General features: G+C 46.8%; 1 protein-coding gene across 8 annotated transcripts; it reads right to left on the minus strand.

Annotated features, from left to right (window-relative positions):
* Window positions 1-2919: 2919 nt before the first annotated feature.
* LOC104362265 (phosphatidylinositol 3,4,5-trisphosphate 3-phosphatase TPTE2) lies at window positions 2920-24845 on the minus strand. 8 transcript variants are annotated; one of them, XM_042806202.1, is made up of 19 exons: window positions 24732-24845; window positions 23156-23229; window positions 21022-21099; window positions 18677-18724; window positions 17799-17957; window positions 17264-17383; window positions 14354-14453; window positions 13447-13510; window positions 12856-12920; window positions 12208-12268; window positions 11232-11313; window positions 11061-11149; window positions 9708-9769; window positions 8664-8744; window positions 7517-7622; window positions 6757-6854; window positions 6293-6388; window positions 4693-4763; window positions 2920-3186 (listed from the first exon to the last, which is right to left on the minus strand). In XM_042806202.1, the coding sequence occupies exons 2-19, from the start codon at window positions 23203-23205 to the stop codon at window positions 3084-3086; spliced, it is 1533 nt and encodes a 510-aa protein (XP_042662136.1). In that variant the 5' UTR covers window positions 23206-23229; window positions 24732-24845; the 3' UTR covers window positions 2920-3083. The 8 variants fall into 8 exon arrangements, with proteins under 8 accessions (XP_042662136.1, XP_042662129.1, XP_042662134.1 ...); XM_042806195.1 differs by having other exon boundaries at window positions 23156-23245; window positions 24517-24845; XM_042806200.1 differs by having other exon boundaries at window positions 24501-24845.
* Window positions 24846-25304: the final 459 nt, after the last annotated feature.

Here is a 25304-nt window from a genome sequence, read left to right on the forward strand (position 1 = left end):
AATATAAGGGAGACTGCTGGAAATAGCTGCTGGCTCTAAGCACAGCATTGTAGCTTTGTGCAGGCTCTTGTTTGGGTCACCTTGACAGGAATGAGACCGTGTGCTGGAAGGACAGGAAGCTGAAGAGGAGCAAAAAGCCAGAACTGAGGTCTTAGAGACAACTGACACCTTGGTCTCCCTGGCCTAGCTCGTAATTACTTGGGCTGGAGTTCTGCCATTTGCTGTGTCTTCAGCTGAGTGGAAAAAGCTCCTGTGAAAAAGCTCCTCTGAGTGGATGGTTTTTATCCTCTCCAGGCCTGGAGGCCGTGCCTGCTCGGTCACGTTACTTGATTAACTACGCAGTTAGTCAGTGTCACCCAAAATAACGCAGTAACACCTATTTCTAGATGCTACTTTCCTTCTTTAAGTAGGATGTTCTTTGTACAAGCCTGTTCTGCCCTGTAAGAGGCAGCTGCTACCTATCCTGGGAGAACCAGAGCAGGTCTCAGCACCACACTTCAGGCCTGGAGTTGGACGGGGGGCTGGTGTCTGCCGGCTCGGAGTGGCAGCCCATCCCTGCGGGGTACGCGGGCAGAGCTCTGCGACCCATCACAATCCTGGATTAGGAGCTTGTCACAGCAAGGACTGACAACACCCGCAGCTGGAAGAGCTCAGTTTTGCATGTTACAGCTTCCCTTTCAGGTCCCAGAAACAGGAAAAAGCTTTAGGCAGGGATGAAAGCAGCTCACTACCTCCTGCTCCTTGCAGTGGAGCCGGGTGTACGTCACAAATAGTATATTTGTACATGTTTCTAAGAGTTAGGAAAAGGTGAGGACTGATTCCATGTCAGTGGAATACTTCAATCTATTTCTTAGATTTGTCTTTGCTTTCATTTTTTAAAGCTCAGGGTTGCAGTTTTTAATATAAAAGTTGAAGCTTCAGGAGAAGCATGGTATTTTGAACTGAACCTACAGCAAGAAACTGGTGGCTGAAATAAACTCTCCAAATGTGTTTCTCTCTTGAAGGTGATGGAAGCAGTAGTTTTTCCATTTGCAGCTGCTTAAGCTGTATACATGTATTGGTTGTTCAGCTAAGAACATCATAATGTTGGTACAGGAAATAATGAGAATAAAGTTTGATTTGATTAACTGAGTCTGACTTGTTTATGCGACAACACTTAAGCTTGTCCAGCTGAGGAACAAAGAGAGGGTAAAGTCAGGGTCACTGGCCCTCCAGAATGAACAAAAAGGCTTTTTTGCAATCAATGAATGTAATAAAGCCCTCAGCTGAAGGGGGAGTGCTAGCTGTGACAAGGTGCTGTGAAACAGCTGCAGATTTTACATCATCTACTACAGAAAATAAAGCCCTGTTCAGCCTTCGGCTGGTTGCTTTGGTACTCACAGAGTTAAGTGACTATTAGAACTAAGCATCTAGCTCGTTCATTGCCATGAGACATACATACATACCATAACAGTGAATTTCCTGCCAGAAGTTGAGCATACAGCCCCTTCAGGTAGAAAAATCTAACTCTTGCCCTCTCTCCAGCTCCGAGCACCTCCAGTGCAGGCAGGGGCCTTGTCTGCCTTGGTCCACTGCCCTCAGCAACCCAGCTTTGGTCTCGCTCCCCTGTAAGGGGGTATTTCTTCCTTTGCCCTTGAGGGGCAGTTTATGTGCAATAACACCTGGAGCCTCTGAAGCAACACCTGGGCTTGGGGAACAGCCTTGCGGAAGCTGAACACGAGCCAGCACACCCTGGCCCCAAGAGCAGGCTCTGGAGCCAGCAAAGGGGGCAGTTCTGGCCGCCTGGGGTAGATGGGGAATACCACCTCCAATTTCACATTCCACGGTGAAAATAGTAGAGCAAGTCAAGGAGAGGGTAAGGAGGACGCATGGTGGAGAGAACAGTTTGTTCACCCATAATAGAAAGCTGAGAAATTTTACTGCTGGCTGCAGTTACCTCAGTCATGGGAGGGGGTAGGGCCAGGATCCTCCCAGAGGCATACAGGGGCTGGACAAGATACAACAGCTACAACCTGGAATAAGGAAAATTCCAACCAGGAAGGAAAAGTGGTTACAAGATTAAGGCTTGGGTAAAAGCCTTGGAGATGCACGGAACTGCACTAGGGTGAGTGCCTGCTCTAGCTGGGCCTGGTTTGCACAGGAGCTTGGACTACGTGTGACCAGGCTCACTCCACCCTGCACCTGCACCCTGCTGTGGAACACTTGGTCATTCAAGACAGGTTTCGGCCTCCATACTCGAAGTACAGTGCTGACAGAAGCAGCTTCCAACAGTGGGAGTCGCCAACAGCCCAGCTCTTAAATACCAAATGGTTTACACAGCAGTAGCAAAAGTTGAGTCCACGCCTGACTTCGCAGTACACCACTACCCCCAAGTGAGCAGCAGTATGGCACGGGACCTCTCTGCTCACTTCATTAGCTTTCCACAGCCAGTACCTCGCTGTGTCACTGCCCTTCCACTCTTGGTTCCCAACAGCAAAAAGACTAAGAAAGCCACAGAACCAAGCAGCTAACCTCCACACATTTCACATCAAGGAAGACATGAACAGTCTCCACAGAAGAGCTGCGCTGCTGAGAACAGCTGGAAGTAGAATGAGCATCCTGGCAGTGTGGGCATGACGGGTCTTTGTACAGCTCAGGAGGTGTCAGGGAGCATGTGCAGCATTAGCTCAAAGGAGCGAGTTTTCTACCGACCCGTGGAAACCCCTGATACCAGGGGAAGGTGTCGGATTTTTTCCAGCAGTCTCCTGCAGACTGCTGGTCTCCACCCACCATCAGGTTATGCTCTTGCTTAAAGACAGACAATTGTCTTGGATTAATAAAGTAGGGATTACCTGGATGTAGAGACATCTAAGCTCCAAAGGATCCAACAGCTCGTTAGCATGACAGCCAGCTGATACCAAGTAACTCTTCAGAGTATTATTGCTCTGCACAACAGAACTCCATGTAAGTTTATTTGAGAAGTTGTATCTACACAGAAATACATTAAGTACATCAAAAGGAGACTGCTTCCTTTTATACTGAAGCAGCAAGGCATTCTCCAGGAAGAGATTAATTTTACATGTCTCCCTTCTTTTGACTTTCCCTTACGGTTCAACAAAGTTCACCTCCACAGCAAACGTCTCGCTATAGACTTTCCATGTTTTAGACTTGTGAGGGTTATCCAGCTCGTTCCTGGGAAGGTGGAGTCTGAAAGACAAAATTCAGTAGCATACTTTAGGCTGAAAGACATGCTTCTCCTTTCAGTCAGCCAAGAGAAATTCAAGCTCAGCCCTGAAATATTAAATACAGCCCCAGATCTTGAGTTCAGACATCAGCCATGCCTGCACAGGGCTTTGGATCTGAAGTCGTCTCAGAAACATAGTCAATCTGATGGGTTTGTAGGTTGTTGGTTTTTTGTTTTGTTTTGTTGGGGTTGTTTGCAGAGCTCCACAGGGCAAGATTGTTAGAGTAAAACTAGTGTTACGTTCTGCTCAAGGCCTCCTGACGGGATGCAAGTGGGAAGAATTTAACAACTGACCTTCCCAACAGCAAGCATTTGATCCAGTAATCAGTCAAGCTCATCAGGCATGTTTTCCACTTTTAATGCTTGCCAAATTCACATCTAGTTATCACTTAATAGCACTTACACATCAGCTGTGGCTGAATTACAGGTACAGAGCCCTAACAGCAGTTTCATGTCTGATCAGATCTAGTCCACCTCAGATCTACCAGAATTCTCTAGGCAGAAAGGGACTGAATTCCGTTTAAGAGAAGGTCTGGTGGGCTATCTTCCCTAGCCTTGGAGGAAACAAGCCCTTGGATGAAACTTTTGAGATGGCACTGTTGCAGGACTGTCAGGCAGCAGGCATCCATTTCTGCCAGCACTGTTTTGGTCTAGCTAGATGTCTGCACCTAGACTGCAGGTGCATTGCTGGCTCAGCAAACGAAGCTTAGAGCTATGAGTCTATGTTCATAACTATCCCTCCTCATGCTCTGCTGGGATCAGTTAAATAATTTCCTTCATACTCCAGTCACGGAGAACACAATAATTACCTCACATGTTAAGTTCACTGCTCCTCTGTCTAAATCTGTCAAGTCTGGTAAACAGAAGAGAAGGATCTCCTGCCTCTGCATTTCTATATCACTCCCCATGCAAGACAGACAAGCCCAAGTTTCAGTGGCTGGAGCTTCCCCAGGAGTTCTAGCTTCAACAAGAAAAGCCACAGTAATTTCTGACTTCAACAAAAGCACGAGAAGCAGTAAAAGAGCCTTTGTTTGGGATCCCAAGCATCACTCCCTCCAACTCAGGTCTTAATACGTTTGCCTGCTAAGCCGCCGAATGAGTTCCAGCCTCTCAGGCAGCCATGCTATAAAGGATGGCAGAGTTGCCCTTGGATTGAATAGGCAGCATTACCTTTTTGAAGTCAAGTTCATTAACAATGCTTAGAGTGCAGAGGAAAGAGTCCAGTGGATTCAGGTAATGGAAGATAAAGAGCAGCTCACATATGTTTAAAACACTTGGCACAGTGCAAGCGAGTGTGCACCAGCTGCCTGCTCCCCCGTCACAGCTGAGAGCCAGACTGGTGCCCACGCAGAAGCTAAGGCAGGCTGGAGCAGCCAGCTACCTCAACCTTCAGTACAACGCTTATGAGCTTGCGCCTCCGTTCAGACACCAGCAGTTAGGATCTGAAGGTAGTCACTGTGATCACTTACCTGTTATTTTCAATAAAGGAAGTGTTGAACCAGAAGAAGAACGGACAATTGTCATAGCCTTTTGGGAGATCCTAAAAGGAAAGGCCTTGTTTAAGGACTCCGTGACTCAATTTTTGCAGAGCAGGAGTACCTACCCGCCTCAGTGGTTTGGTTTACAAAGCTAGTGCCAGAGTCAGTACACTCGAAGAACCCAAGTATCACACCCAAGTCACTGTTTTCATTGAAGTTGTTTTAGGACTACATTACTGAAACTTAATGCAATGAAGGGAGACCCATGTGTCCTGGGTTGAGTGAGTGGTGGAGTTTTTTGGTGGCAGGGGAGGGGGCTATCGGGGCGGCCCCCTGTGAGAAGCTTCTCGAAGCTCCCCCAGCTCCACGTCAGCTCCACTTCTGTTTGGGAAATTGAGCCCATCGGCTGCGCCTCTGCGATAACATATTTAAGAAGGGACGTGGTGACGGGCAGTGGGACTTGTGAGGAGGAGTTGCTGCAGCTGCATGAACACCAAGGTCAGTGGGGGAACGGAGGAAGAAAGGAGGGGGGAGGTGTGCCGGAGCAGAGACCCCCCTGTATCCTGTGGGGAGACGGCAGGGCGGCCCCCCCCTGCCACCCATGTTGATCTACGGTGGAGCAGACACTGATTTATGGCCTGTTGCTCCTGCTCAGAAAATCAAGGTTCTGTGCCCGAAGAAGGCCGGGGTCTCATGGGAAAAGGCAGCCCCACTGCTGTAATTCAGCGCTGGGAGGATTGCAGCATGCGGGGGGTCCCACACCGGAGCAGCTCGGGAAGGGCTGCAGCCGTGGGAGGGAATCCAGTCGGAGGGAGTTAGTGACCCATGACGGAGCAGTGTGGGGAACGCTGCGGCCCATGGGAGGAATTCAAGTCCGAGAAAGTTTGTGGAGGACTGTCTCCTGTGAGAGGGGGACCACGATGGAGCAGGGGGAACAAGTTTTGGACACTCCCCTCACCGAAGATGAAGGAAGTGGCAGCGCTGACTGCACCCCCCATTCCCTGCCCCTGCGCCCCTGGGGGAGGAGGTAGAGATATCGGGAGCAGAGCTGAGCCCGGGAAGAAGGGAGGGGTGGGGGAAGGTGTTCTCAAGATGTGACAATGCTTCTCACTGTCCTACTCTGTTATGTGTTGTTAGTGTCTGTAATAAATGTATGTTTTTTTTTCCTTCCCCTAACAAGTCTGCCTCTTGCTCGTGATCATAAAAGGGGGATTTTCCCCCATCCCAGTCCTGTCTTGAACCCCAAGCCTGGCTCTCTGTCCCTTCTCATTGCCGGAGGGGAAGGGAGAGAGAGCTGCTGCATTGTGGTTGGCTGCCAACCAGGCCTAAACCACAACACCATGTTAGAAGCAGCAGGCACTCAGCTAAGATGTCTTGGTTGTACTGTACGAACAGCCAGACGCCTCCCCTGCCCGCACAGGCTGCTGTCACAACCTTTGCTGCACCCCTCCCTGCACAGAGGGGCCACCCCCCGCAGCAGGAGTGGGGAGGAACAGGGGTTCTGCCCCAGGCAGCACAGCCAGCCCAGCTGCCCCTTGCACTGCAGCCCCTCCTCACACTCGAGCGAAGGTCCCCGTGCTGTTATACTTACGGAACACGACTCAAATCTGACTTTCACATCACCACCGATAACAGGGCTGTCTTCCAAGCCAATAACTACAGAGTCACTTTCAGAATCGAAGAAGAGCTGGATAACAGAGTATTACATTTATGAAAAGTTACTGCAGAGACAAGGGACCAATTCATGACAATTCCTACTCATCCCTGGTATAAAATATAACAGCAGTGCTAGAGTAATAGCTAACAATTTAGACTACTCAGAACAGAGTGAGTTACTGCATTTATTTGACTTCTAGGGAAATCTTTCACTATCTTGCCACTAATTTGCCTGTGATTTAGCAAAGCCTAGCTTTTTCATCCTCTCAGAATTTACAGCATCCACTTATTTAGACAGTTTTATATCCAGTATTCAACTTTTACAGGAAGATATTTTTGACTGGTAAGTCAGCTTTCAGCTCCTGTGACTCAAGTGACACTATTTCATAGTACTCTCACCTTGCAGTTTTCTTGACTGGCACATACACATTGTAGTACAACTTGCTTCGCCACTATTATCTGCACCTTCATATCAGTTCCGTTGCCTTTCCCAACTCCTAGGAAGAAAAGACTGCATTATGCGATAGAACACACATTACCTGGAAACGTAAGCGGTCATGAAACCAAGTGCAATCATACTCAAGAGTGCCTTCTCTCCAGAATGCCTTGCTACAGACTTTAGAGAACTCAAATCCTAAAGGTAGCTCAAGATTCAGTGGTTGACAACTGTATTTTGAAGTAGCAGTGAATCCCACTAGTGGAGCACGAACAGAATAACGTAGAGGCGAGTTCCACTGATTAAGAACAGCGGTTTGAAGTCCAGATGAACAAGCAGTGCTGAACCTCCAGCCCTTTATCAAAATGGCCAGTGCATACATACAGAAACAGGTATGGTTATCAAGCTGAGAAACATTAGTGAATCCAGTTCCAGACGTGAAGTCAATCTCGCTTGAAGAGTGATTCCTCTCCCAAAGGAAATCCCAAGAGCGGGCTGTACGCGAGCCACCATTTGACCAGACACCCAGAAAGTGACAGAATACACGGGGCAATTGCACTCCAAAACGCTCTTCATTTCATTTGAACTGTGCCATTTTAATTCTCAAAGCCCATTAAGTCTATATTTGTACCATGGGCTTAGCAAGACAGACAGTAGAGATCAGCTGCCCATACTAGGAAACCATTACCAGATAGAGGAGTGCCCAAATTCAAGAGTTCTTACCATGTATAGAGTAGATTTTGAGGTTTTTTATTTTGAGTTGTCTCTCTGGTGGGAGTTTCAAGTTATACTTGTTTTTCAGGATCTCATAATACCCAACATACCTACTCTGTAATGCAAAAAACCCAGATACATTATGCAGTTTCTGTACTCCATACAGACTAATTCTAGGCAAGAAGTAGGATTAAAAAGATCTTCTATGCAAAGTTCTTAGCTCTAAGTCCAAATCCAAGAAGAAAGCAGCCATTTGTTCTCCTTCCCCTCCCCAGTTCAAACAATCCTCTACACAAATTCAACATCTACATTTTCAAGAATTATTTAAACTTCATGTTTTAAGAGGAATTCTGTACTTCAAGTTCAGCAAGAAGTGAGGAGCTTTTATATTGTCGCTTTAAAGGGCAGAATGTTTAAATGTACAAGATACTTTCATTTTACAGAAGCACATTCTGAAGGACAGGTGTACTTCCATTCTATTTTATGCCAGCAACTGAAGTACCTCTGTCACCAGCTTCATCTCACACTACACAGGGATTCAAAACGAGCAAAGCCCCAGACTGTGGTCCGAGGCAATAGCTTTAGTATTTCCTCGTGAACGCAGTCTGCAGAGGATCCACTCCTCCACCCAGCCATGGCAGTGCCATGGCCCTCCCCAGGCCAGGCTGCAGGCTTCGGGGCACCCTTGATAAACAGCCCGACTGTCTTACAAGGTCATGCTCCTGCGAGGGTGGGCAAACCCCCCAACAGACTGCCCAGACAGGTCGTGGAGTCTCCACGTGTGGGGATATCCCAGACCTGACTGGGCACAGCCCTAGGCAACCTGCTCTAGCTCACCCTGCTTGAACAGGGGGGTTGGACCGAAAGCTCTCCTACTCTCAACAATTCTATTGTCTTAGATACTATAGTTCAGACTTGATGATAGTACAGAGAGAGGCATAAGGAATGTGCTTGGACAAATGGGAGCAAGGGAAGATACAGTGCAACCCCACCAGCTGATAGTCTTCCAACCCTTAGAGAAAGAGTACAGAAAGTTCAGGAGTTAAGCATCAGTAGGAACTACATATCTGAGACGAGGCGGGCAAGGTTGGGTAGCAGAAGCGCTCACAAAGCTCGTGTTGGTTTGGCTGCTGTTCCCAGACCTGCTCACACTTACCTGGGATGGAGTTTCAACTCCTTGAAACTTGGTGCTTGTGCTTCTATCAGTTCTCCTCTCCCCAAAGTAGTCCAAACTTTCCTACATAGGAAGATAATTTAAAGGGTTAAGATACTCATCCCACCACCACTTCCCTTCCTGAGGAGGGGACAGTAAACTGGAATAACACTAGCCAATTCCAGTAAGGGAATACAAGTGAAAATGTGCAGCAGTCATTTTGGTACCTTCTAAAAGGAGGCTTTTAACTACAATAAGAAAGTACTAATTAGGAAGTCAGATCCATTAAGTCTGTCCATCCATGAAAGAGTGCTGAAAAGCTCACTGAACGAGGAGAGCAACATCCTTTTCAAGCAATTGCTTTAGAACCATCTAGACATCTCAGGCGGTCTGTGGCAAACTGAGCTGGGCACTAGTTCAGATCCTCACAAACCAAACTTGGAGAAAAACAAGTGATTAAATGGAGACACATTCTGGCCAGACTCCTTTCAGTGACCCAGGCCTTCTGCAAGCCAGGTCCCCAGATTCATACACCAGACCTGGGATACTAAAGCAGCACACGCATCTGTCCTGGCTGGGACTTGGTGATCTTTCTCCCTCTCCCCACAAGGGCTTCTTGCTGGAACGCTGGCAGTCAAGGCAAGACAATTTTTGATGCCTCACATTACTTAAAGGGAGGTCGGGGAAAAAATTGCGCTTAAAATCAGTGACACTATCTTTAGTGGAGCATGCTCAGAAGCCATCTACAGTTTAAGAAAATTGTACCTCCAGATTGTGAGTCTATTATGCCTCCAAAAAAAGCGCTTTAAAATTGCTATCCTGTTAAATGCTACTTTCCCAGTTCTTCCTTATCAAGAACAGTCTTCACCAGAAAGGATTTTACGTAGTAGCAAGATTTGCAAGAAGTTTCTTGTAAAACAAATTGTTCACAGTATCCTTTTTCCAGTATAGACTTTTTGCTGAGTATTAGTACATTTCACCAATTAAGTAAGTACTAAAGGGATATTTTGACTACTAGAAGAATCAAAAACAAACACCAGTTTTTACCTTTGCACTCTCAAACTGGTCACTGTCTATGAGCCAGGTACAGACCATTGTTCCAGTCCTGCCTGTATTAGAAGAGACAGGTTGAACTACAGAAGTTCAAAGGTATTTGGGATTATTTTTGTGAAGATGAAGTTGTAACTTTTGAAATAGAAGAGATAACAGGAGATGAGTGACACTAGAGCAGTCAGGTGCCTATATTTCTAGGAAGAATGAGTTAAAGACAATATACTGCTGTTTGTTAGCTTGTTCCTTGAAAGCAGTCCCCACATGTCTTTGAGGCATTCCTAGTGATACCTGGGAAGCTGGGCAGTATCTGCATACTCCATTTAGCAGGGGACAGTCAAGTGCACACTACTAGATTAGGTTATAGACTGGCACTTGCCAATGCTCTAAGCCTCAAGAGTTGCTTCTCTGCTCCAACTTTTTTTTCCCCTAACTCTACTAAGGCAGCATCAAGACTGCTGACAAAGACCCCAATATAGTCTCAGTTCTGAATTTAGATTCTTAGAGGTCAAGTCACCCCTCCCTACACTTGTTGTTCAAGCTGGGTTTTGCCAGCAGGTAGTTTCAGTGTTCAGTTTTACAAAAACCTTTTAAACTGTGGTTTCAAGTGGGGGGAAGAATCTTCTCTATGTTAAGTAATCACCTGGTTTAAGCCAAGCCTGGTTTAATGCAGTAGGAACAGCAGGCAGCTACAAATGTGACAGATGTTTGCAGGGAAGTCTGGTTTATTTGCACAGCTATCAATGCACTTCAGCAGCCCCCACGCTACTACAGGTTGCAGAAAGCACCCACAGATCAGCTCACATGCAGTAGCTTAGACTAGCCTGTCCCCAGGAGACTACATTGCACTATCACATAATAACTTGTGTAACTACTGGATCTTAAATGAAGATAAGATCCTACAACATTCCACTCCTTCACTGCAAGAAATTAAAAAGCTTAAGGTATATTACAGTGCAGGATATTCAGTGTGGGTGGCTGGCTGCCAGGGAACCAGAGCAGCAGCTTAACACTTTTGATAGTCGCAGTGTCAGTAGCTCACTGTCCCCAGCCTCTCCTGGTAGACTGCTGTTCCAGCAACCAGGGCAGCAGGGAGTTACTGAAGATCACTTTAAGAGATCGGATGCCAGCTTAGATTAACCACCAATTCAGGCTACCTAGAAATGGGGCTGTGTAATACTAAACACACAGCACTACTGTTTCTAGTCATCACAGCGTCTGCAGGATCTGTCGAGTTACACTCTAAACCCATCTCACGCTACAGCTTAAGGCTGTACTGCCATCAGAGAAGCCGTGACAAGAACCATGTGTAATTTGTACCATACCCAGATTACACACGAGAGGTCATACCTTTGCCTCCTTTACAGTGAATTGCTACAATGTTCTTTTCATCTTGACTCATCCATTCACGGACACTGGCAGTGAATTTCAGCATGTCCCTTGATAAGAGGAGAATTAGTGGATCAAAGCAAATGCCCACATAGAACTACCATGATGTAGGCTTTTCTTGACAAGACTCACTGTAGCGCTGGGACATTGTGGTCATCAATAAAGATCCTTTCTACCCTGTAGTGGAAATACTTGGGGTCATAGCCTTTTTCGCCTACAAAAGAAGATCTGAAGTTATGCCAGGAAGGGGAGGAGGACTGCAACAAAGAAGTGGCTCATGACCTACAACTGCTAGTCTGAGCATAGATTAGTGTTTAAAGTACAGTAGTAAAAACAGACAGATCAAAGTGGAAAAACTGAAGTAATTTGGCTAAAGCCGTGCTTGCTTAGCTTCTAGTTTCACACCTCTCACTTGAGTGAAAATTCATCTCCAGGCCCAGACGGCCGTTCCTTTCCATATGGGTTATTTAGGGATCTGAAAGTTAAAGTTCTGGTTTACTGTCAGGGTCAACCACAGCAATGGCCACCTACAGAGCGGTAAAGCGCTGCTAACACCACACTCCTCCTCTGTGACCTCTCTTCCATCCCTCTGCTTGCTAAGGGACAGTTACTTTGTCAGGACTTCAGTACTGATGCTTCTATATCACACCTTGTCTGCTTCCAGCTCTGATGCTCTACTATGAAAGCAGAAACCACAGGATAGTTATTCCTGAAGTATTTTTCATTGGTTGAGCCACCTCTAAATACAAGAGGTTTTAGCTATTCACTCACCTCATTCTTCTAGGCTTTCATCAGAAAAACCCACCAACATCACACCAAGTTTGAGCCCAGGTTTAGTTTTCCACTTTAAGAGTTTTGGAACATAGAAGCAATTGTTCAGCGTGAATAAGAAAGTCTAAACTGCAAGGCATCCAGCATCTCCTTTGCAAGCTTCAGTACAATATATTAAATACTCAAAGTCAATAGCCACATTTAGGACAGAATGTAGTCAGAGACAGCTGTGTACTTTTGACAGACCTGAAATTCTTGGAGATCTGGTATTGCCAGCATCCTACCTCTAAGAAATACTTTTCTGTTTAGCAGTATTTCGATAGCTAAACATACTTACTGCAGAGATTGTAGACTTTATAGTGGTTTGCATGTTTGGTGTCCAAAAATCTTGCAACTTCCTAAAGCAATAACAAGATCCAAGTTCAGAGTAGATAGCGCTCTCCTATTTATTTCCACTGCCACCACATCCCCCCATTCCCCAAGCAGAGTCAGGAACTGCATTCACAACCCCCCCTTGGACAGCAGGCCTTTCCAGCCCAATGGCTCAAGTTCTTGTCTGGAATAAAAGTATTACTGCAACTGTCTTGCCTGCCCTACACATTTATGTTTCCACAATACCAGGCAACATAGCTCTAAGGGCACTAACACAGACCCTTTAAAGCTTTATTTAGATGAGTATACAGTTCTCATCACTCATACTATTTCTGGCCTGGGACAGAACTGACTTGATTCTCTGAAGCATTTCCAAGGAACAGCGGCATCAGAGCACCAGTGTGCACACTGCAAGATACATCCCACTAGGCTTAACTAGAAGACTAGAACACGAGCAGTGCAGCACAGTGGAGACCACCATTTAATCATTCCAACCAGCCACAAGAGCAGGACTAGGATTGACTTGACAATATAGTCTACATGCAAATTAGCAGGAACCTAGAAGTGAAACAGCATTCAGAAATATTGAACTTGGTAGATGAGAGGTTTTTACCTTTATAGGGTTCCTGTAGAAAGACTGCTTCCCAGAAGATGGAAATGACATTGCAATAATGCGATCTGTGGAAGAGACAGCAATCAGAAGTAACAGGGGAAACGCTTCCCACGTGTAGGAACTACATGATTGAGAGCAACATCATTACGAAACAGCTTATTTTTGCCCTAATCATAAGAACCACCTACCCATTTCTGACAGGTTTTCTTCTTCGTTTAGTATAGCTAGAGCAGGAAAATAATGCTTCCTGAAGCATCGGCTACCCTTAAGTGTCAGTCTCCACAGGCTCACAGGCAAGCATACTGAGTTAGTCAATGGTTTCTCAGCTCTGGTTCCCTAGGCCTCAGGAGAATTTCTATCATTACATACAGCATGTACAACCTCTCTCCCAGAAGGCTAATCCCTGGGAACAGTGTCAGAGTCAGGAATCCATATTTCACAATCTCACAGAAAAGGATTAGGTCTGGTTTGACTTCATATTTAAGTTTCATTAGTCTAAAACATTGCCTGTATTCCATGTCAAGCACTTAACTGAATAACTAGTGTTAGCAGGATATAACATGTTGCAAAGTGTCATTTGCTTCTACAAACCAGTAATGTAAGTGAGATCCAGGTCAAAGCCATCTTTCATATAACGCCTTTTGTTTTCAGAGACCTGTCAAAAGAGCAGGGTTAGTCTTCCAAAGGAATGCCAAAAATCAACAAGTGTTGCCTGTTACTAGGAAAAAAAAACACCATCTAGACTCTGAAGTTAAGTCATGAGCAGAAGAGCCTCCCTTCGTTACAGCAAAGTTCACAGCATTAGCTAAGAACAACATTTATAGTATTAGCTCTTAGGTAGAGGCTCCATACAAAATTTTTACCCTGAGGTATCAAAGCTTGTTCTAGTGGAAAGAACACTGCAGATTCTTTGCAGACCGCAGCATGAGTCTCTCATGGCTATTTGAGTGTTTGGGGGCCGAGGGAAGGAAGGAAAGAGTTAGGGGCAGCATAACCAAGACTGTTATTCCCGAGCAAGAGGACATACCTAAAGCTTCAAGTACCACTTTAGTGCCCCTGATGAAATTAATAGGCAACTACAATGGACAGGGCTTCAACAGCTAGGTTGTTTTGGTTCTGCCTGGAATATGCAGGAGAAGCATTAAAATTCCCATCCTCCCCTACATGAGGGACAACCACCTATGTATAACACAAACTAGAAATCATCGATTGAGACACATGGTGGTGTTGCAATCATTTTGACACGCTGGCATTCATTCCAGGTCAAGATGCTGCTTACTTGAACACAGTTAAGAATTATTAGCTATAGAGAATTTGGAGGCAGAGCTCTGGTACCTTGCCAGGGGCACTGAACAGACATGCTGCTGGGGCAATATGATCAGTTGCAGGCCAATAGGCTGTGGGCAGTCGGGCTACTCACCACTGACAACTGCCTGAAGAAACAGATAGGAGTTGGAAACAGTGACAGTAGCCTAGAGGTATTAAGAGGCCAACTTACCATTCTCCTGGTCACCACTTCAAGTTGCTTCTTTTGTGAAGCCAGGCGAAATATTCTTATTAAGATGACAATTCTCAGAACTCGGAAGAGAGTAACCATTCTAGATGAGAGTCAGATTCACCATGAAGGAAAATGAACACAATTAAACTTAGATGCAAATCTTAAAACTATTTAAAAGATGTTTCAGAGACAGTTTAAAGCTTTGTTTCATATACTTTTCAGGACTATGCTTGAAGAATACCATTGTTTTATTGAGGTTTGTTTTTTTGTGGTTTTTTTTTTTTTTTGGAAGTACATGTTCTGAACAGCTAACAGAAGTAGGAAACCCCCTATTTGGTTGAACAGATTTTCACAGGCACCTCTGCCCAGTAAGCAACGATTCCTTTAACACTACCTATGTTATTACCCCCATTTTTTGTTCCTTGAAGCTTGTTCTGAAGTATACATTGAGGTGTAAGTAGCCACCTGAAAAACAGCTGAAAAGAGAAGCTGGACATGACTTAAGAAACCTGAGAACAGATCAGTACAAACCCTGTGTTTAATCATTCAGCAACCTAAGCAGATGATTTGGTTTGAGGAACTTTGAACTGCTGTTGAACTTTGAAGCAGGCAAGATGCTTATGTGAATGGTTCTGCAGAAACAACTGACAGGGGGTGGCTGCCTTTGCATACCGTTAGGGACTAGGGCAAACTAACTTTCATTCCTTAAGGAGGTATGTGAGCATACACTGTTAAGGAGCACACGCACAGACTTCAGATCCTGATACACTTCGGTAAGAATCCTGGTGAATACCTACAGTAAGGGGGACAAATGTTATGGAAATATTATCCCATCACCTCCAGTTGAAGACAGTCTGCTCTCCACTGATGTGGAGCTTAAAGTCAGAAAGACAAGGTTGTCCTGGACAACTGGAGGAAAGCTTCAGCTTCTCCCCCAGCTCCTTCCTAGTCCAGGATCACCCTGTTTTCAAGAGTTCCCTTGGAGCTAACAGCCGAGGAGATGAACCAACACTGGAGTGAAGACACCATAGGCCCTCTCCCCAGCCTGAACCACAAATGTGAGCAGTAGCTCTTCAAGATATAAGCAGTTTGCATTCTTCCCTTCAGGAAGTTAACCAGTTAAGCATTAGCTCCCAGACCGATACCCAGCTCTCATTCCTCAGTGTCCTTTTATAGGTCAGACTTTGAAGAAACACGTAACCCGTCCCAATGCACACCCAGCTAAACCAGACTAGAAATAGAGACCATACACCTCCCTCAGGGCATGTCATCTCTACTGACTGCCACTGAAGTGTCACCTGTCACATATCTGCTCTCATCCACATAAAAACTGCTCAGATTGTAATTATTCTGAGATGCATCAGGCGCTTTAAGACTGTTGTTTGCTTCCTGAGGAAGGCCTATGAGGAAAGAGAAGTGATAAACCCCAGGTAGGCTGCTGGGAATTAGCTGGATTGTGTGGACGCTACTGGAGCATTAGGTGGGAAGACCATCTCATTTCAAGATCTGGGATTTGGCCCAGTCCGAGGTATCATCTGGTGTCAGGTAGTAACACTTTGGTCATAACAGACCTGAAGAGCCCTTAAAAAAAGAAGCCACACAGAGGGCCTCAAGAATTGCATGGGTGAGCTGGTAGGCCCCAGCTGAGTATCTTCAAGAGCATCAGTGTGAACTCCTTTTTATGTTACCCAAAAGCCTATTCCACATTCCCAATCAGCAAATCAGAATACGAGAAAATTGCACCCACCAAACCTACAACAGGATGGGTCAAGTGTAGGATCAGGCCTACCACTAAGATAGCCTAGTAGAGACAGCAGTGCAGATTACCTTGTCACAGTGCTATTTCTCCTACTGGATGCTGTCATAAGATAAAAGCTGCTTTAGAAAAATGTGGCCATAGAGATGGGAAGTAATCATTAAACTCAGATTAATGTGTAAAAAGACCTAGAGGGAAAGAGCCTTTTATGATTCTGAGGCTGCAAAAGCTATTCCTTCAACAGTTCTACTTTCTGAAAAGTGAGTTTAGCCAGCATTTGAAAAGACTACTAGAACTTCCAGATGTTTGTCCAGCTCTGGATTCTTCAATAACTAGACCTTGAGTTGGCTTCTCCTAGAAGAATGTTTCCCTCCTTGTGCCCAGTAGCCAGTCGAACTGGGGGGCTGGTGATGATTTTTTTTTTTTTTTTTTTTTTAAAAAAGAAGAGCTCAACTTCTCTCCCTGGCTGATACAAGTGAGTTTCACCAATTCAAACCCAGGACACATAACCGGTGAGAGGAATCCATTCCAGAACTACAATTCTAAGATTAGTTTATCTGATCAAGCTATAGAAATCAGATGGAAATATGACTTGAATTGACTTATGCACATAAACCACGTGTTTCCCCTCCCCATGGCATGGCTGAAAATTCCAACATATGTTACCCTGGGGCTCTTGGGAAAGCAAGGTGGAGGGAACAAGACAGTGTGACAACTCTTTCTATTTCAAGATCCATTAGATGGAGATCCTCTCTCAGTTGTCTGTTCCATTTGTTATTATAATCCAACCCCTCTTGCTGACCTTCAGTCTCCTCTCTACCAGGGCTGCTGCACACCTTCCCCCCAAAAAAATGCTTTGAGTCACAGTGTTTGATGGCCTCACTATTCACTTTTAGTTACCCCAACTGATGGGTTTAGGTCAACACTGCCTTCAAGACGGGGATAGTCTACAGTATAACTGTAGGCCAATGTTAGGTGCCTCTGTCCTTCATTAGTGCGTACCACAAAATACAATCGCAGCATACTCGTGATCTGGTATGCACTGGTAGATACTGGTATGATCTAGTACCTAGCTTAGAGGGGGCCAAGAAAATTCTTAGAAGATTATCAAAGGAAAGAAAGCTCACATTTAACAGCTGCCATACCATTCTTACCTTGGTATCTGATCTGCTGTAGCAAGGTCAGAGAAGGAATACGTCATGCCAATTAACAGAGTGCCCACCACTATTAATGCATCCAAAATATTCAGTTTGGACTGGAAATAGTTCTGGAAGCTGAAACAGAGGAGAGTTTTAGACAGATGCCCATATGGGTAGCAAAGATTGAAATACATCTTTCAGGAAGAGAATCACCTATAACGGAGCTACTGCTAGAGACAAACTCTCCTGAAGGAGTCCTTAACAACAAGCCCTGAAGACTCACTAAGTAAATAATATTACACCTGGTCTACACACAAGTCACAGCCAAGCTGGTGCAGTTTCCAAGTGTACACTTATACCAAAAGCACTCTACGGATTATTCTATAGAAGAGTAACAGCCAACGTACATAGCCAAGAAAAGATGGGGCCGTTGTCTGTGATCAGAAAATTAGCCCACAGGGCATCCACGTTCATAGTCCAAGCTTGACGTATTGCTTCCTTACTAGCTGGAGGACTTGCCACACTGACTTAATTTGTGCCCATGTCTTACCCTTGAACAAACACCCTCAGAAGAACATCGATGAGAAAGAAGAGTGCTATTGCCAGGGAAACACCTTCAAGAATATCTCTAACGCTCCTCTTCTCACTGATGGCCAGATCCACAATAACAACTATAATGTCCACAAAGATAAGTACAACTCCAAATACTCTGCAAAAAGAAAAATACAAGTCACCTTGAGAGGTAGGAACGAATTGCTGACATTTATTGACTGAAGAGCATAAGCCCAGATTTTTGGTTAAGCTGTTCCAGCAAGAGTGTGTTCTCTTATACACAGGTTGAGATCTGCTTGCATAAGCAGCTGAAGGATTCAAACTGCATTAAAGTGATCCACACAGAGCGCATCATCCATGTGGAATTGTAGATTTACCTCGGACTCAGCTGTAGTTATTAACCTATAATCCCACAGCTACCTAGAGGCAGTGCAAACCTAAATGCTTTAAGGCAGATGAGTGTCAGTGCTGTCTTTCAGCTTACTCACCTTCCCTCCCACCTGTGACTTACTGTAGTCCCTGAAAAATAACCGTCTTTAACGGCTTACCTTGTTTCAGCACTTAGACTACATACAGCTGACCAACTGGTTGCTCAAAGGCTGCCACAGCCTGGAATAAGCCATTAAAGAGCTTTTCTCCAAGTTTACAGTTCTGACTTTCAGCTCTCCCTGGAGAATGTAGTCATAGCTGTTTAATACTTCTTTCCCAATGAAAGCATTTTTCTCAAGTCACCCTTTCTCGGGGTGGTAAAGGATGCAGTACTTTCCAGACAGACCAGGCTGAAGTCACTGTTGTTCAAGGAACATTCCAAGCTCTTACACCAGAAATCAAGACTATTTCTACCCTGCCCGTATCATTACAAGCATGATCTTTTACCTGAATCCAAATGACATCACAAATGGGGAAATTTTTCTCCTAATTGCACTGCAAAAGAAGAGAATTGGCATCAAGACAAGTGACATTTTGCTACTGGCATGAGACACAAGAGCACTGTTACATTCTTTTGGGTTTAGAATTCTGTATAGTCGTGATTTATTTAAGAAGAGATTATTCAGTTGCATTCACAAAGTATATAGGTTAAGACAGTACTCGAAGCAATGCTTTGACCACTTGTGAGAAAAAGTATTCACCAGCTACAGACCCGAGAAGTACAGCAGCAAGTACTTATGCATAACACTAGTCAGTGTCACAATTCCAGTGACACTAGAAGTCTGGCTTAATACCCACTGACAAACTTTACAAAGTGGGCTTATGTAATAGCTACTGGTCAAGACGACTATTAAAGGATAAACATCTCTTAAGGTATATTGTTCAAGATATTAGCTTCTTGTATCAGAGGATATTTTTTTTTTCCCCCCCCCCCCAGACCTGGAAAAAGCTGCACTTGTTAATAACTCTTGGAATAAAAGATGACAAATCTCTCTTCTACCTTTAAAAGGAAATACTGGTTTGGCTTTCAGATTGAAGACTCAAGTGTGTTTTAAGAAACTTAGTTGCTGGAGCCAAGCTCTTTCAATCGTGAGAGTTATCTCCAGCCTTAGAAGTGTTCCATCTCCTGTTTTCGGTTACAGAAGATTATCTGGAGTGCTTTAAGCCTTCTAGTTTAAAGCTAGGCCTTTGTGCAACTATCTCACTAGCTTAAAGCCTCTTTAGGCTACACAAAGAACAAAGGTAGAAGCAATTACATGCAAATCTCAAATTCTGACAGTTTACTTAACAGACTGGCAATTTGTTTTTCAATCTTGGGATTATTTAACTACTGTGAGCACAGAGACTTTTCTTAGACACTTAAAAGAAAACACCTTCTCCAAATACCTCACTAACAGTAGGACCTACCAAAAGTTCTGACATACTAGCAAACAGTACTGGTAGATTCCTTTTGTATTGTTCACATACCTACCCTATCTTTCCTGTTGTATACAGTTACTACACTTCCCCTCCTCACCACCATTAGAGATACCACTGTTACGGGAAGTCTTTGTCAGCTCAGCAATGCATATTGCACCCCCAGTGATCCTGAGCTACTTGTTTCCTCTAGGATAACTTGAGCACTGCATTTCACTTTGTGCATATCCTTAACACCTCAATAACTCCGTTTAAGACAAGGCTAGATGTCTTTGAAGTGCTGAGGAAGCATCTTGTTGGGCTTACTGAATTAACTCACACTTCTCATTATTAGGTTCATACTTTAAACTAAAAAGCAAGGTCTAACCAGCAAACGTCTGCACCCTCAAGCAGGAAGGGGATACTCAGGTCGTGGTACCCACTTTTCCCACAGAAGTCAAGGATGTAGTAACAGGTCTGTTCTTAAAGGCAGCCTAGCATAGGGGAGGCTGCCCTCGCATTTATCAATGTCTAATATCTAAGAAGGTACTGCAATAATTACACTAGCAGTTTGTTGGTCTATGCCTCTGCCCAGTCAATCCTACAGTGCAAACGTAGCAGGTACACCGAGACTTCAGCTTCCACAGTCTAAGGACAAGTACCTTTATTAAGTGCACTACAGACTGAAATATATGCACACCACTCCACTTCGGCCTGCCAAGACCTTGAATCAGTTGACAAGAACACGGCACATTTGCTCACATACTCGGCTTAAAGCCTCTGTGAAATGCATCTGTAAATTCCAACTTCTGAATTCTAGAAAGACGTGTTGTCACATAGGAGAACTGAGATAACAGGCTTAATCTTACTGTTCTTGAGCTGCAGGAACAGAGAAACAAGTCTACTCACTTGTCACTGACTTGACTGAATATGCTAGAAGAGTTAGTAATCTGATGACAGGAGTTAAGCACTGTTAGAAAACAACCACTTCAAGAACAGAGTTAATCACTAGCAAGTTCAGACAGGTTATTCCCAATGAGGGCATGATGCTTATCATTTACCCCAGATACCTCATTTCTCCTAATTTTCTCACCAGCATTTGCTCTTCTGTGCTCTCCCAAACTCACTCCTTTGGGAAAGTTTAATCAACACAGTTTGGACTACTCATTCTCCATAATATGATGGACTTGTAGCTAGTTCTTGGATTGGGCTTTCACCTCTAGAGGCACGAAGAAGCTCCCTGAACTTACTTGTCTTTATTATGTACTAGAACAAATGTCAATATCAAGTGATTTACTGGGCTTATCTCTACTTCAGCAAGCCATCTGCCTTCTTATTTTGTCTCAACATTTTCCACTTCTGGGGGTAAGCAAGGCTTTGATATATCATTAGCTTACTTGGAACAGCTGTCCGGTTCAATATCCTCATCACGACCATCATCAATCTTTACTGTGGGCTCTTCTGCTGCTGGAGAGCTGGCAATGGGACAAGGTAAGTCACATACTGATACAGATGTCAACTTTATACATTGCTACCCTTTGTTGTTCCAGAGAAAATAACATTACCTATCAGCCGAGCAGTGAACAGCAGCCTGGGCCAGAGCACAGGCACAGTACCAGGGGAGGAAAGACTTCCCATACATCGGCGCAGCAGAACCCCTTGGCTTGTGCTGACCTAGTTCCTGTCAGCAATCCACCTCTCAAAAGTTTTTTTTGGGGGAGGAAGGGAACAGATGTGTTCAGCAACAGGACAAAAGGCTTTGAAGTAGGGCATCCAAGAGTCCACTGAGGACTTAACAGTCCAGTCCAGACTCTGGAAGTGCTGGAAACATATGTATGCAAAATTGCCTCAGAGAGTGCAAATGACATTAACGCTATTACAGTAAACTACTTGTTCAGAGAACGAATGTTTCCACCAGGAAAAGCCATAGCACAGAGATGTTTTTGTGCAGAGCAGGATACCAGACCGGAAACTGGAAGACCAGAGCAGCAGCAGCTGAGCTAGTGCTGGAACAGCATATTTTGGGGGTAGTGGCTGCCTGCCATCACTTCCTTAAAAGGGTCTCTTTAGATCAAGTTTTTTTTCAGCCACCTGAGAAGCTCTGAAGGCCACATGACGACTTCAGAGAAAAAGTGTAATACCCAAATCCAGGAGTTTCTAATTAAGCCTGCTCCACAGAAATACTGTGCTGCGTAAGAGCACAACCACAGTGTTTGCTGTGGCTCTGCCTCTGGCATCATTGCTTCTTGGGCAGGAGCAACGACATACAAATAGTCAATATTGATGTTTCCATGCTGTTCTGAGGCAATAGAGCATGCCTGAAGTATTAGTGTAACAGAGGACCCATGTATTCTTCATCCTCCACAATGGACCCATGCACCAGCACTGCCGGCTAAACCCCTTTTTAAGCAAAACATTTAATGATACGTTTCCTACGGTTTCAGCAACCAATACGGATGGTTCGCCACCTGCACTCAGTACCAGCCTGAAGAGAGGAATGATTCCACACCCCACCAACAACTGTGGCATTTAAGGCTAATTTTCCAGCTCCAGTATCTTCATTTTGTTCCCAGAACTGAAGCGAAGCTCTGTTGGTGTATGGCCACTCAACTTTACTGCCCAGCTATTCTTACGGTATATTCACTTAGGAGTTTCCACTTAATGTGCAGCTGAAATGCTTCACTCATTAAAACAGGTTGCTGCTGCCACAGCAATTTTGCTGCAGGTCACTTGCTTATACTTGTAGACACATGAAGTGCACCAAATGCCACCTTCTTATCCTCTACTGTGATTAAAATAAGCCAAAATAAGAACGAGCAACAGCAGTGTTTTGGGTTAGGAAGCCAATCTTCAACACAAAAAGAAAACAGAAGCCAAGCCTGAGTACACTGTTTCCACTGTGCTCTCACACAAAAATTCAGTTCTAGATAATGCTTTCCTCAGAGGGAGTTTGTTTTGCTGAGCACTCTACATCTACTTGTTGTCCAAGCTGGAACAAACTCTCAGTCACAAGCTACCACATCTAGTCTTTGACTACTGAAATGGAAAAGAAGAAAATGAGAATATACTAGAAGAACTTATTTCCTCCCCACACACACTCTCCACACAGAGCATAAACTTTTCTGACTGCTCACAGCTAAAGGGAACTTCAGAATTGAGGCTTTTAAGGAGAACGGAGCAAGAGCATCTTGCTCAACAAGAGACCTTGCCAGTGTTTCTGGATGCTAAAAGAAAGCAGGATTTACTGCCATGAGCTTATTATACCAGAGCTGGGTGCTCTATACTTCTTAATTAGTTCTTAACTGCTTGCAAGAAGTCAATCAAGACAGCATATTGCTCTCAAAGATACCACTCCTCTCAGACAACAGCATTTTAAGGGAGAAATACAAAGTCTATATGCTATACAGGCTTCAAGCGCTCTATCATTACTCTCCTTGTTATATTTAAAGCACTAAGAAACTCTACACCGGGGACCACACGCAGCATATTTCAATCCCAAACCCATGCAACGGCGCAGTTCATTTCACTCACCTGGATGATTCTGTCAGCTCAGCCCCTTGTTCATACCTCACAGTTGTCATTTTGCCCAGTGTTGCTCTGCTGATCTTAAGAGAAGCACATCTAATTAATGAGATATGAGTACAAAAAAAAAAAAAAAAAGAAAAGAAAAATACACTAGTGAATACCAGCATCCTCGAGCAGCCTCAGACTTCTGTTACCAGCGGACAAGCTTCTGCTTAATTCTCTGTTACCTCCCTCTGCCCCTCCACAGCTGACAGAGGACAGTCTTTATAAGGCTCGTGAGAGCCAGCACGCCCCGCAGCACGGCGGGTTTTTTTTACTATATCCAATACGCCACCGCAGCAATAAAGCGGCACCTTTACCTCACGGCGAAGCGCAGGAGGGGCCGCGGGGACCGGCGGGGAGCTGCCGGCGCCCCTCGGCTCCTCGGCGGGGAGGCCCGCGCCTCCGCTCCCCCAGCGCGGCCTCACCGCCCCGGGCGGGGGAACCGGCTCCCTCCGCGGCCGGCGCGGCCCCGCCAGCAGCCTCGCCGCTGCCCCGGGGAGGCGCCAAGCCGCCGGGACCCCTTCCCGCCGCGGGTCCCTCAGCCCCGGCGCCCGGCGGCCCCCCCACACGCGGCCCCGGGGAGCGCGGCACAGGGCCCGCGGTGCCCCCCCCCCCCCCCCCGCCCCTCACCTCAGCGCGGCCGCCCGCCACGCTCGAAGCCGAACCCCAGGCACCCGCCCCCCGCGCGCCGCAGGCTCGGCGGAAAGGTGCGTTCGGCTCCCTGAGGGCTGTTCTAACCGACACCCCCCCGCACACACACAGACACACGCACAGACAGACACACGCACAGACAGACACACGCACAGACAGACACACGCACAGACAGACACACGCACAGGCACAGACAGACACACGCACAGGCACAGACAGGCACACGCACAGGCACAGGCACACACGCACAGGCACAGGCACACACGCACAGGCACACACGCACAGGCACAGGCACACACGCACAGGCACAGGCACCCCCTCCCCGCACACACACCCCCTCCCCACACACACACACACACACACACACACCCACACACACACACACCCACACACACACACACACACCCACCCACCCACCCACCCACCCCCACCCACCCACCCACCCACCCCCACTCCCCACTCCCCACTCCCCACTCCCCACTCCCCACTCCCCACTCCCCACTCCCCACTCCCCACTCCCCACCCCCCCCCGGCCGCAGAGCCCCGCTCGCTCACCCGCCCAAACCGCACCGAGGCACAAACCCACCGCGGCCCGCGGTTAAATGGCCCGGCGGCGCCTCACCGGGGCCGCCCCCGCCCGGCCCCCCCGCGCTCACACCGGCCCCGGCCGGGCCCGCCGCCCTCCGCCGGAGCTCCGGCCGTTCGGGGCTGGTCCCCTCCGCTCCCGCCGCGCTTTCGGTGCCCTTCAGCGCATCTCCCGTGGCACGGCGGCTGCCGGGGGCTGCGGTGGGGCCGGGGTTGGTCCGCGGGGGGGCTGTGGGGCTGTGGGGCACGGCGGCTGCCCGCCCCCCGGGGCCCAGAAGCGCGGCACGGAGCGCTCAGGTTTTACCGGGCGCCGGATGTTTTTGCAGAATCGGAATCCCGCAGGGCTGGAAACGGCGCGTGACGCGGCCCGGAGCAGCAGCCCCGCACGGCGGAGCGGGGCCGGGGCCGGGGCCGGGGCCGCGGGGGGGGTGTGTGTGTGTGTCTGCGGGGGGGGGTGGTTCTGGGGGGGGGTGTGTTCTGCGGGGGGGGGAGATGTTCTGCGGGGGGGGTGTGTGTGTTCTGCGGGGGGGGGGTGTGTTCTGCGGGGGGGGGGGGTTCTGCGGGGGGGGATGTGTGTCTGCGGGGGGGGGGTGCTCTGCGGGGGGGGGGGGTGTGTGTCTGCGGGGGGGTGGTTCTGCGGGGGGGGGTGCTCTGCGGGGGGGGGTGTGTGTGTATGCGGGTGGGGTTCTGCGGGGGGGGTCTGCGGGGTGGGGGGATGTTCTGCGGGGTGGGGTGGGTTCTGCGGGGGGGGGTGGGTTCTGCGGGGGGGGGGGATGTTCTGCGGGGGGGGTGTGTATGCGGGGGGAGGGGGCTGTTCTGCGGGGCGGCCGGCAGCAGAGGGAGCTCAAAGCGAGCTGCTCTTCGGGGGCTGCTCCCG

This window comes from Tyto alba, unplaced genomic scaffold (assembly GCF_018691265.1).
Source record: "Tyto alba isolate M040663 unplaced genomic scaffold, T.alba_DEE_v4.0 Super-Scaffold_45, whole genome shotgun sequence".
Lineage (NCBI taxonomy): Eukaryota > Metazoa > Chordata > Aves > Strigiformes > Tytonidae > Tyto > Tyto alba.